Genomic DNA, 13195 nt, shown 5'->3' on the forward strand with positions numbered 1-13195 from the left:
TTTTTCTTTTCACAGTTAAAAAATAGTTTATTTTCCCTTTACAAATGTAAAAGAAAAAAATGTATGTCCTTTAAGTGTAAAAACTCACACTTAACAGACATGCGATGCCTCACACGGTAAACACATTCTGTTTCTGTAGTAAAATTTCACAATAATCTCACAAAACAACAGAGAACATCTGAGTTTCTACATTAAGGTGACAATCACACGACAAAATCTGTTGATTATTGATCAATAATTCCCTAAGATTTTAGTTTAAAGTTTAAAGTTTTTAAGTCTGATCTACAGTTCAGAATTGTTCAATTTGCTTCTTGTGTCAGACGTCGCACTCATCAGTGAGTCAGTGACGACACTCTGGAATTATACTTTTGGAATTCTAAGTAGATTTTGGAATTCTAAGTAGATTTTGGAACTTTAAGTAGATTTTGGGAATATAAGTAGATTTTGGAAATATAAGTAGATTTTGGAATTATGTGTAGATTTTGGAAATATAAGTAGCTTTTGCAATTATAAGTAGATTTTGGAATTATAAGTGGATTTTGGAATTTTAAGTAGTTTTTGGAATTAAAAGTAGATTTTGGAAATATGAGTAGATTTTGGAATTATAAGTAGCTTTTGCAATTATAAGTAGATTTTGAATTATAAGTAGATTTTGGAATTTTAAGTAGTTTTTGGAATTAAAAATAGATTTTGGAAATATGAGTAGATTTTGGAAATATAAGTAGCTTTTGCAATTATAAGTAGATTTTGGAATTATAAGTGGATTTTGGAATTTTAAGTAGTTTTTGGAATTAAAAGTAGATTTTGGAAATATGAGTAGATTTTGGAATTATAAGTAGCTTTTGCAATTATAAGTAGATTTTGCAACTGTAATTCTCATAAGCAAACATACGTAAATTACTGCTGTGTTCTTGTGTTATTTGCATATTAAAATAGTATTTCTTTATTTTTCTTTTATTTCTTTTAGGAAACTTTTGGACATTTGAACCTGAATCACTGTGGGTTAGTGAACGCATCTCCTGTGATCCTGATCCGTTTATGTCCCTTAAATCTGATTAAAGTCTAGACTACGTTGTGTGTCTGCGTGTGTGTGTCACAGAAAAAAAAACGAGGCTGTGAAAAGTCCCGTGTCCACTCTCCGTGCGTCTGTCTCCGCCATTCTGCTCCAGAGGACAGCGGCTGCTTAGTGACGGACCCGGGGACACGTACGGGGGACGCCGGAGACACAGGACCATGCTGACGCTGCTGACCTCCATGTACATGATGGTGCGGACGTTCTCCTCACAGGTGAGTGAGCCCTCAACGTGACGTGTTCGTCCTTGAACGACGACATTCTGCTACAGCACGTGCTGCTTTCCTTTCTTTTCGTTGCGTAAATGAAACTTTGCGTCAAGTGTTGGTTTTTTTTTTCTCGGCATCTTTTTGTTTTTTTCTGTCGTCGCTACTATGACGTCATGATGCCGAACTTGGCACATTTCTTCTCCCGTTAGCGTTCAGTTGTTTAGTAAAATGGCGGCCGAAAACTGTACATCACCTACATGACACGCGCGTGAAGGAATCAAGGAAGGGAGGGAGGGAGGGAGGTAGGGATGGAGGAAGGAAGGGATAGATTACGCATTTATTTCTTTTTCTGACTCCGTCATCATTAATTCACCGGGAGTCGATTCCAGTTGTCAAATGTTCAGAGTGAAGACGGCAGAAGTGAGCCACATCCGGCACTACTTTTCAAAATAAAAGCTCGAATTTAGAAGTCTGAATGTACATAAAGAAGGTCTGAATATATAATGAATGTTTGATAAATCTGTTTCTTCTGCTCTCTACTGTTGGACTGTCTCCGTGATTATTGATCTACTGTTACAATCAATTCACAGAACAAGCACTCGTTTTGTAAAGTGATTAATAATACTGCAACATTTTCGCTTAACTCTCTATCGATCACGTAGATTCACGTATACAGTGGTTTTGCTAGCTTAAGTTCGCTTAGTAGCGATGGCTTCTCCTCTCCTTGCCTGCGCTTTAACATTTACCTGAACAACAAAAAAGACAACTAAAACAGTTCAATAAAATTCAGCATTTAACGCTAAACGTTTTTGGTTTTTTTTAATTCTCACCAAGGGATTATAACGTAAACCAATATTTGCATAATTTGTGACATAAAAGAGGAAGAAAATACTGAAACTTAGCTTTTCGTGCATCCAAGTTTTCTGGTGCTTTTATTTTGAAGGAGGCATTATGGGACACCCTGTTGTACTCCACGTGTTTGCCGCCACTATGACGCAGCAGGCGATCAGCACCATGGTCAGCGTTTGACCCGCTACTATGGCAAGCCTGAGAAACTTTCGAGTTTGTTTTGGTTAAAAAAATTATCATTATGGCATTTTCAGTTACAAGTTTTTCACGTTTCAATATTTTGTTTAAAAATGGTAAAAAGTTTTGTTTTTGTGACTATAACATTTCGTAAAAAATGAACGTTAATTATGAGTAAAACAATTTATTTGAAAACAGTATTATGTGACATTGTGACACTTTTCGTTTTTGTGAAATTAAAAATGTTGGCATTACAACATTTCTACATTTTGTAAAATTTTGTGCCATGACATTTAGTAAAAAAAAAAAAATTCATGACATTGTGACATTTTGTACAAACATTTACAAACAAGTTTTTATAAACATTTTGTTAAAATTGTGTGTCATTTTGTAACAAAATTCATAATAGTTTGTGACATTTCTACATTTTGCAAAATATTTTGTGACATTTTAACATTTGTATTATTTGTACAAGTTTAGTAAAAAGAAATGTCATTTCAACATTGACATTATGTTACTAACACGTTTGTGACACTACATTTTTTGTAAAAAAAATATGTATAATGTAAAAAATATATAATATAATAATATAAAAAATATATAATATAATAATATGTATATATATATATATATATAATACAATATTCATAATATAATTTTACACTGAAAAGAAAACGGAACTATCCCTTTAAAGGAGAACAAAGGCGTGTGTGTGATATATTTTTAGTGTGTGTTGTTGCTGTGTCACTCTGCGGGACGAGTGATGCAGTTTCGCCTTTGACCACGAGGTGTCGTCAAACGACAGCTGTGTCTTCTTTTAGGAGGAAGCTTTTTTCTTCCTTCAGAAAAATCCTCTGTCAAATGTGGCACCGGTGCGCGTGGTTTGAGGAGAGCGGTGCATCGTGGGGGATTGTGTTCCCTTTGTTGCGTCACAGGAGAGTGTAGGTGCGTGAAAAGACTACAAATCCCGTGGTTACTGTCGATGAACGTCACCGCCTGACTTTACATTAGAGGTGACCCTCACTGAGAGAAGCAAAGACGCCACACACACACGAGCATCTTCAACCGTCACACCATGGTAAGATTTACCGCTCTTTTAACACTGTCAAGATCCGAATATTAACATTAATGTAAGTGGAACTCAGTGATGATGTGTTCCGGGAGGAAGAACCGAGCCGTGACATTGACCTGAATGCGGAAACGTCACCATTCAACTTCATTTTCACTGTTTTTAATTGAGTTTGTGTTTGTGCAGAATCCGTGGTTAAAAACAATGGGCAGCGCTGACATGCGCATTTGTTGCGCAGCTACAAACTGCACTTCTTCATCCCGTTTAAGCGTAGAAATAAACTGTCGTTATGTTTCCTTATCTAGTCATTTATCGTCATCATAACCTGCCTCCACATTTTCGAGGGCAGGCCATGGCCGTGGCACTAGCGTCAAAAAAATGACATAAAGACGCATTCGTACGAATCCCGGTTCATAAACTGCATCATTTAATGTTCGCTTGTTTGTCACACTCGACCGGAACGTAAAGGAACACGATGTACGGCGATTTCATAAAGAGGAGCAAATGTCCTCCAGTTCGGCTCGTCCATACGTGACCCTGCGTCATTCAGCTTAGCTAAATCACACACACACTTCATTGACCCCCGTCGTTTATTCGCTCTGCGATGCGGGCGTTAGTTGTATATAAGCCACAAAGAAAGATGCAAAATACGTGCCGTACTGGAAAGTTATGTACGCCGACTTTAACAGAGACACACACTAGTTACGTTTACATATAAAATCCAAGTTCTACTGCAGCCACTATTGTTATTATGCCAAATAATGTTCCAATTCATCTTCAATTCAAAGAACATCGTGTGAACCAGAACTAAAAAATCTGCAATGTATTTGTTGGAACGTTTTTTTGTTTTGTTTAACATGCCGAATTAAACTGAGACACCAACTACTTAAGTTAAAATATAACTTAAGTACCAACTCTTTTTTGGGGGGGGTATTATGCAAGGTAATTTTGTTATTCACATTGTTTTGTTTACACAGAGAGCTAGTTAGGAAAACATCTAAAATCAGATAAGTACACAGCCATTTCTATTATGCAAGGCTATTCTACAGTTTTCAGATTTGTGATGAACCTGGAGCTTGCTAGACTAATTTTACTTGTGCTGAATTAAAGAGTGACACCAACTTGTCCAGACAAAATAAAAAAATAAACATTATTCCACTGCTGTGATTGTTATTATGCTAGGTTATTCTCCAAATCATGATTTTATGAATGGAGTCTGGTGAAAGGGTGTTTTTTTTTGTGTGAGCCATTTACATCCCAGTGCTAATGTACATCGATCCACTCTGTTCGCTGTGTTTTTTTGACACAAACATGTAAACTACCTCTTTTGTTGTGTTTTTTTTGTTTCCCTCCAGGCTGAACCAATCCGTGTCCTGGTTACTGGCGCTGCCGGTCAGATCGCTTACTCCCTGCTGTACAGCATCGCCAAGGGAGATGTGTTTGGAAAGGACCAGGTAAGACTCACTGAGAACAACAAGGAATCTATATAGCGATGTAGTGATTTGCTGCTAACGTCTACGTCCTCATTAGCCGATCATCTTGGTCCTTCTGGACATCCCTCCCATGCTGCCGGTAGTGGACGGAGTCGTCATGGAGCTGCAGGACTGCGCCCTCCCACTGCTGAGGGGTGAGTCGACAGAGCACATTAATTAATGTGTGTTAATGAAGATGTATATAGGTATTTATCGTGTAACTGCCCAATGCATCGCTCGGCAGGTGTCTTAAGGGCACCAGTGACTGCAGTTCCGACTGCCGATAAGAAATGCGCGAGGCATCAGTAGAAATGCCACAAATATGTGTATTGCAACCAACAGATATTCCATTGATCTGTGTGTTGGATAGAAAGTAAGCGTAAGTCGCGATATGCAATAAATCAATTATTTGTACGATAAATAAAAATAAGTATTTTTAAAAAGGTTTTTGGATATGGCCTGTTGAGGCATCTGCTTCATCTCCTTTGCACTTTTTGTTTACAAAGGTCCTAACTGGGAGTTTTGCCTGTTAATGAATGCAATTTTGATTGCATCCATTTTATTTATTGTTTTTGGTTGTTTTGTCAATTTATTGTGGATATTTAAAATGTCTTTCAGTTCCAGTGTTAAATATTCTTTAGAAATAGAAGTTTATTGATCTTGGAAAAGGTGTACCTGCGTTATTATGCCATTATCATCGTATTAGATGAAAATGGTCTCAGAACGACAATATTATCGTTTATCGCAATCATTTCTGGGACAATTTATCGTCCAGCTAAATTTGTTATTGTGACATGCCTAACAGAAAGTAAATAAAACTGTGAGCGGCTGATTTAATGTGAAACAAATACGACAGAAGTGCTGTTAATGGTAAAGCAGCAGTGTTTATATGGTGGCAGTCATATTGGAATCCCATGGACGGGGGTTGGTAAGGTTGCTCTCAGTTTCCAAGTCAATTCAATCCAAGTCGAGTTCTGACTCTAAACGGAATGCAGCACACCGTTTCAGGGGCTTTAAACGTTTAAATACTTAGATATTGAACAAGTAATCGAACATCGTCACACTGAAAGTCTTTTTACTTGGTGTCGGTGAACGAATGTGTTCATGATCATGAGACCCTAAAGTCACATGTCACACGTGACTTAACGACTGCAGCAAACACAGGTCTTTATTCAGCCGAGAACTACAAGCTGCTATTGTTGTGGCTTTGATTCTTACTGTGGCTGATTTGTTGCACTTTGAGACTCGGTTACAACCCTTTTGCATCTCCACCATGTGAGCTCGAAAATGCAGAGACTCCATTGGATTCTATGTTTTGTTTTGAACATTTTAACAAAAAATTATACAATACACACAATGTGATTGCTTAACAAAAAGAGAAAATGATTTTAGCAATTAAAGAAAAGGCTTGCATAATAATATTTGCCAGCTCAAGACTTATCTGTGTTAAGTCTACGATATCTGAAGGACATGTTCACGTCTTTATCTCACTGTGACACAGACTTTTCCAGCAGGAAACTGACGTTCGTAAACCACTCACTCTGCCACACCAAACCCCATAGAGAAAATCAGGGATTTTAGTGAGCAGGGACACGGGAGTTTCTGGTCTACTGCTGCCTCGTGTGGTCACTTTATGTCACTGAGTCAAATCTGAACAAAGGATTTCAAACACAGAAGTGACAAAATAACACATTAGAACTGAGTGATGGAGGCAGAAGTGGATGAACATCTCCTGTGTGCTGTGATGTTAAAATCACTGATTTTCTCCATGGACTTTGGTGTTGGAGAGTGAGTGGTTTACAAACCTCAGTTTCCTGTTGTGATAAAGATGTTAACATGTTGACTGATTTTATTAGATCTATTAGAGACCTTTTGTGAAGTGGCTAAAACCAGTTTTTCCTGGTCCCTGCTGGTAGATGTGTTTTTAGTGAAAACATGCTCTGCTTGTGGGTCCAATAAAACCAACTCCTTTTTAATCAGTGTTTATTTTATACCATGTCTATGTGGACTTGATGACTAGTCAAAGTGATTAATCAGAATCGATTAATCTGCCTTTATTCAAGTACTTGTTTGGTCCATAAAATGTGGGTTGGTGTTTCCAAAACCTCTTGTTATATAGAGCAAAGAAACCAGAACATTTTAATTTTTAAGAAGCTGAAAAACCAGTTAACGTTGCTGCCCAAGTTGTTGGGTCCATTAAAAAGGTGTTGATCAATCCTGGAAATTATGACATTCTCAAGTGTTTTGTCAAATATCACATTTAAGAAGCTGAAAGAGGGGAAAATTTGAAAACTAACCCTGAAACTTAATTTAGTAATAGTTTAATAATAGATCAGTCGTTGCAGCTCTGCTTCATGTTATTTGTCCTTCAAAACCTTGAGTGGAGAAGCTTCCCCTCTGCTGCTGTGGAGGTGGTGGAGGAAGAGGAAGGAGGGTCTAAATAAAGGCTTGTGATTGGCTGGTGGTTGTGGCGCCACAAGAGCCAATCGGAGCAGTGGTGGGACAAGAATGGAAGAGGAGGAGATGTGAAGGTTGGCTGAAGTCCAGGTCTGATAACGGCAGGGTCGCTCGCGTCTGCTGAACTGTTCTCTATCAGGACCAGATTATCTGGAGACACTGCTCAGTAACAATCCACAGATTATCTGTCTCAAAAATGAAGGAATCATTTACCAAATGATGTGAAAGCAAAAATAAAGATTTGTTTTGAGAGTACAAATCAATATGTTGGAGGAGAGAGGCCTTTGTTCTTGAGCAGGATTATTTTGAGATGAATTGATCCATAGATAATTTTAAGTGTTTGGTTCATAAAATGTTGAAAAATATTAGATATCCATAAAAAAACCTGAAAATATTCACATTTAAGAAGCTAAATCAATTCAAAATTGAAATCGCGATGTTCACAAGTGAATTGGGTTTTAATGATTTCTTTACATGACGTAAAGAAACCAGAAAATAAACCAAAAAAATTTATAGAATTTACAAAACAATGTTGTTAAACAATCCCTTTTAATCATTTATGGGGATACATAAACACTGTTCAATGAGTGTTTAAAATCATTAATTGTCCACGATCATGTTTCTCACAAGTCAATATTACTATTGGCAATAATTAATTAATTAACGCTGCTTTCCGTTTATATCGGAAGTCCGGAGTGGGCATGACGTCACCTCTGAGGTGACCACGTTCCAGTTGAGAAGTCGGGAATAAAACATGAAAGCAAAGTTTTCCCAGGCGAGCCATCGTCGATTACGACTGTGTATGATGTCTTTACAGCTGTTTTTAATGTTTAACACTTAAGATGGAAGTGAAGCGGTAAACGTAGGCAGGGTGTTTACTATTGGCGCAAGTGGCAGCCATCTTGGAATCCTATGTCAGGGTTTGAGGTTGCTCCGCCTTTTTGAGGTATAATTCCGACTTGAGGGCGCGTTTTTTTTTTATTCTGTCATTCATTCATCTTCTACCACTTAATCCCCCACATCAGGGGCGCTGGTGCCAATCTGACATGGCCCGAAAGGTGGGGGGTCACGCCCTGGACTGGTCGCCAACCATTCACACTTGCGTGTACGGTCAATCTGGAGTGTCCAATTTGCCTAATCCCCAAATCTGCATGTTTTTGGACTGTGGGGAGAAAGGCCAATGTTCCGACTGGGTCGTGAACCCAGGTCTTCAGCAAGATTGCTAACCACTACACCAACCCCTAGCCCCTGGTGTCCGTGACGATGTGAAAATGTTTTTGTTTTCCTTAATGTTCCATCTTAACGCCGCCCTCTTGTCTTCTCCACAGAGGTCATCCCCACTGCAGACGAGGCGGTGGGCTTCAAGGATTTGGATGCCGCCATCTTGGTTGGCTCCATGCCCAGAAGGGAGGGCATGGAGAGGAAGGACCTGCTGAAGGCCAATGTGGCCATCTTCAAGGCACAGGGCGGCGCCCTGGAAAAGTATGCCAAGAAGACGGTCAAGGTGACGAGACTTTCAACTTCAATGTCACGATGAATGGTTGTTGATTTGTGTGTAACAGTGGATCTTTAAACTTACATCTTTAGACTTTAAACTACAGGGCCTGGCTCCAGCTACAATAAATTACTGATTTTATCGAATATTTCCCCACTAAATGAAATGTGTTCACAGTTAATATTAGGAGTTAATTCACAGAGATGACCAGCAGGTGTGTTGGGAGAAAAACATATAAATTACTAAATGAATCACCAAGTATTTTGATAACGATGAGTTGATTTTTGAGTGTTTCTTTTAAGGTCTCCAACTTTTCTAATAATACATTGTAAACACAGTCTGAACAGTCCCACAGATCCTTTGCTGCCTGTTAGACTTTGACCTTTGACCTTTTTCGTCATCCTGACGTCTGCTGGGCCTCACAGGACTTTGGGCCCTTACAACACACTGTTGTAAGAAATGCCTCAAAGGAACTTTGATCTGCCACTTTGAAACTTGGCAGTGATCTGGAGCCAAGGGAAGGTCATGTGACGCCAGCTGGAGACAGGAAATGGTGCTAAATGGACACTTTCAGTTCCTGTCTTCATCAGCTGAGGTCGACCATCGCTTAGTTTTGGGTCATTAAAAGTGCTTAAATTTGGTGCAAGAAAGAAATGAAGTTGATATTTAGGTAAATGTCTCCCTTGTTTGTTAAAAAGTTAGAAAGTCATCGATGAAGACAATCTCTTACAAGTTGCCCTACCATCTTAAGCCGTGTCAGCACATTCTCAAATTTGGAATTTGAGGCAATTGGTCCTGAAAAGTCCTTGATATTGGTGTCAACCAAGGTTTGGGAACCCTGGGTTAAAGTATGACCTCACCACCTGACAGTGACTGGTTGATGTAGTGGAGTCTGATGCGTTTTGACATGCGTTTTGTTTCTGGCAGGTTTTGGTAGTTGGAAACCCGGCAAACACCAACTGTCTTATTGCCGCCAAGTCTGCTCCATCCATCCCCAAAGAGAACTTCTCCTGCCTCACCCGCCTGGACCACAACAGAGCCAGCTCCCAGGTACACACACATACACACTATTGCGTACTGTATACAAATCAATAATTTGTCAAAAAAAAAATTCTGTATGTTGCCGTGTAATGGACGCGTTGAGTTGGGGTCTTTTGCATGATTCACGTCCAGGCCAACGGCCATGCATTATTTACACCGATTGCTCGTGGGTGAAGCTGGTCTACCACCATCCTGATCGTACTGTACCATTACTGGTACCCCAAGGGAAAGGGTGCCAAAAAATGGAACAGTTGGGGCTGGCTATTTCGGTACTATTCCTACTGGAAGTACAAAATAATACGTACTGTACAGTACTGAACTGTTCCACCCAGTGGAAACGTGACTTAAGGTCTGGCATTTTGACTTATTTTTTTGCTGGATAGCTACTATGACACAACTTTCTCCAACACTCTTGGTCAAAACGTGTTGTATTTTATTTGCTGTTGCTGTGTTTGTCCCTCGCCTGCAGGTGGCGATGCGTTGTGGTGTTTCCTCCGACAGCGTGAAGAACGTCATCATCTGGGGGAACCACTCCTCCACCCAGTACCCCGACGTCCATCACGCCAAGGTCAACGTCAATGGCGCAGAGATGGGCGCCTACGACGCCGTCAAGGACGACGCGTGGCTCCACGGAGACTTCATCTCTGTGAGTGTCAACTTCTGACGTTTATGTGTTTCGTTTAATTCAATTTTCCCTTGTTAAAACTCCGCCTCCTCTTCAGACGGTGCAGCTGCGCGGTGCTGCCGTCATCAAGGCCAGGAAGCTGTCCAGCGCCATGTCTGCCGCCAAGGCCATCTGCGACCACATGAGGGACATCTGGTTCGGCACCAAGGAGGTCAGTGATGAAAGCAGTCGTCAGAAATGTTTATTTCCCCATTTCAAGTGTGAATGTATTTAAGTAGCTGCCACAGAATTACACCAAAAATCGAGAAGTACAAACTCCAAACACAAGATGAGAAAGAAGATGACAATGTGGACAAAGACAGTGACAGCCAAAAACAAAACCCAAGAGGCGGGGCTATGACATCATCATTTTCCTAAAGTTGCATTTTTGTCGTATACACGAAAACGCAAGGATGGCTTGAACCAGTTTTGCCTGGGAGCCTACCTTTGTACCTACCCTTGACAGCTTTGTACTATACAAGAATTTTGCGGATTCTCCTGAACTAATGTGCACAATGTATTGGCACCTTAAAATTGTTAATTGGCCATTGAGGAAAAAAATGATTCAAGCTTAATGTATCGACTAAAACACTGTCACTTGTCACTCTCATTTTAAAGCTAGAGAGAAGCTTTAGAGAAGGGGAAATACTATTATACTGATGGATTTTTGGGATTCCTGTCCACAGGGTGAATTCATCTCCATGGGCGTGTACGCTGCTGGAAACTCCTACGGAATCGCAGAGGACCTCATCTACTCTTTCCCCATCCAGATCAAGGTAAGTTTGGCCAATCAGGACTAACCCTCTATATGGGAGCCTACCTTTTTATAGACTTGGATGTGATGTCTCCTGTCATCTCCCACAGAACAAGACCTGGAAAATTGTTGACGGTCTCTCCATCAACGATTTCTCCCGTGCTAAGATGGACGCCACGGCGGCCGAGCTGGTGGAGGAGCGAGACACCGCCCTGGACTTCCTGTCCCAGTGACTACCTCCCCCTGCTAGTCAACAACCACAACAACAGCACTTGAAGGCCTGCAACTCGCGGCTCTGAAGACAAAAGACCCTCCACCGTTACATCTCCAAGCCGTGTGACCTCTGTGTGTGTGTGTGTGTGTGCGTCACCTCAGGTTTTCAGAAAGCCTGATTTAATGGCCACGCCCCCTGGCCTCCTCCCCCCTTTTCGCTCCGCGAAGGGAGCATTGTCTGTGTTTGTAGATGATTAAAATTAACACACAGTAGCCATCAAGGAAGTGTAAAAGAAATCATGATGTCACCAAATAAAACCGACAAGGAACCAGAATCACAACTCATCAGTCTCTGTCGTATGTCACCTCCACCATGGGGCTGCAGGTGGAGCTCACAGGTGCAGCCATTTGATTGGTTCACAACAGCTTTCCTCCCTCTGTACCATATATTTGGTGCAAAGGTAAAAAAACCAAACATTTCCTCTGTTTCGGTTTGAGTCTTACATTCAGGCACATTTTCCTGACCCTAATGTTGCATTCCATTTGTAGTCGGAACTTGGAAATGGATTACAAAGTGGCCGTCTGGATACAAACACTGCTACGTTTACCGTTAATAGCACTCCTGTTGGATATGTTTTACGGTAAATCACTTGCACACACACAATCGTAACTGCTAACAAAGGCTAGCGTGATAGCCCCATAGCATCACTCACAGCTCATACTTCTGATTTCTGATGTAAATGCAATGCAGCACTGATCCTCACAAATGGATCAGTGAAAAATGTCCCCACAAGTCAGACTGTCCCCACAACACAGGTTTAAACCACACACCTGTATGTAAATGCATGAGTTGTTTGGACTTTTTTTTCCTCATCCTCATTCCTCATCTGCACTTTCATCCCTATGTTCTCTAAAGTGTTTGCAGTGACTCGTTCTAACCACATGGGGGCAGCAGACAGCCGTAAAGCTTGTCTGATCTGGTGTCTGAGTAAAAATATTAGGAATAATTTTAAATATGCAGTACATTAACTACTTAAGCAAATTGTATTTTGTTTTTCCAAATTGATGAGATAATGTTTCCTCATTATTGGCTCTGTTTTTCAGAATTAATGACATTCTTTAAAAAGCTTCTATTTGCTTCACGAGAGCTCAATTGAGAGCAAACATGTCCCAGTTATGCGGAGATTGAGAGAGTAGGTCATCTTTCTCTAAATTAATCCAAATTACCTTTTTAATGTATAACGCAATACAGAGTACTATAGAAATAATTAATCGAGAAAGTTATGAGTTTCTTTCCCTCACTGGAGCTGACAAATCTTGTGCAAATCTGCAGAGAATAATTTCCAGTTTAAAAGTTCACAAAATGTTTAACAAATGTGAGCATTTGTTTAACTAAATTAGCTCCACCTTTAACTGCTAGAGTTGTTTTTGATAAATGTGTTTTAAAGCAAAAAAGAAACCACTAAATAATATTAGTCATGGAAAGAGAATTTTAAAGCAAAAATACTGGCTGAAAAAAAGAACTTATTATGGTTAACACATTATAAATAACTAGAAACAAGTTTTAAAATGCCAAATTAAATATGTTAAATTTACAGATATCACATGAATTCAACAGGTCATGTCAAAGATGGAAAGGAATATCATGAAATTGTGATTGAATATGATGAAAATGACGTAAAACATCACGGTTTTTTTAATAAAATCAAAACACAGAAACTGA

General features: G+C 39.8%; 1 protein-coding gene across 1 annotated transcript; it reads left to right on the forward strand.

The window, feature by feature from the left end:
* Nucleotides 1-3302: 3302 nt before the first annotated feature.
* Nucleotides 3303-11813, forward strand: LOC122771075 (malate dehydrogenase, cytoplasmic-like). The gene is made up of 9 exons (XM_044028400.1): nucleotides 3303-3385; nucleotides 4732-4830; nucleotides 4907-5003; nucleotides 8634-8809; nucleotides 9728-9850; nucleotides 10311-10487; nucleotides 10564-10677; nucleotides 11192-11281; nucleotides 11370-11813. Exons 1-9 carry the CDS (start codon nucleotides 3383-3385, stop codon nucleotides 11490-11492), a joined length of 1002 nt encoding a protein of 333 aa, XP_043884335.1. The 5' UTR covers nucleotides 3303-3382; the 3' UTR covers nucleotides 11493-11813.
* The last annotated feature ends 1382 nt before the right edge of the window (nucleotides 11814-13195 follow it).

This window comes from Solea senegalensis, linkage group LG6, assembly GCF_019176455.1.
Source record: "Solea senegalensis isolate Sse05_10M linkage group LG6, IFAPA_SoseM_1, whole genome shotgun sequence".
Lineage (NCBI taxonomy): Eukaryota > Metazoa > Chordata > Actinopteri > Pleuronectiformes > Soleidae > Solea > Solea senegalensis.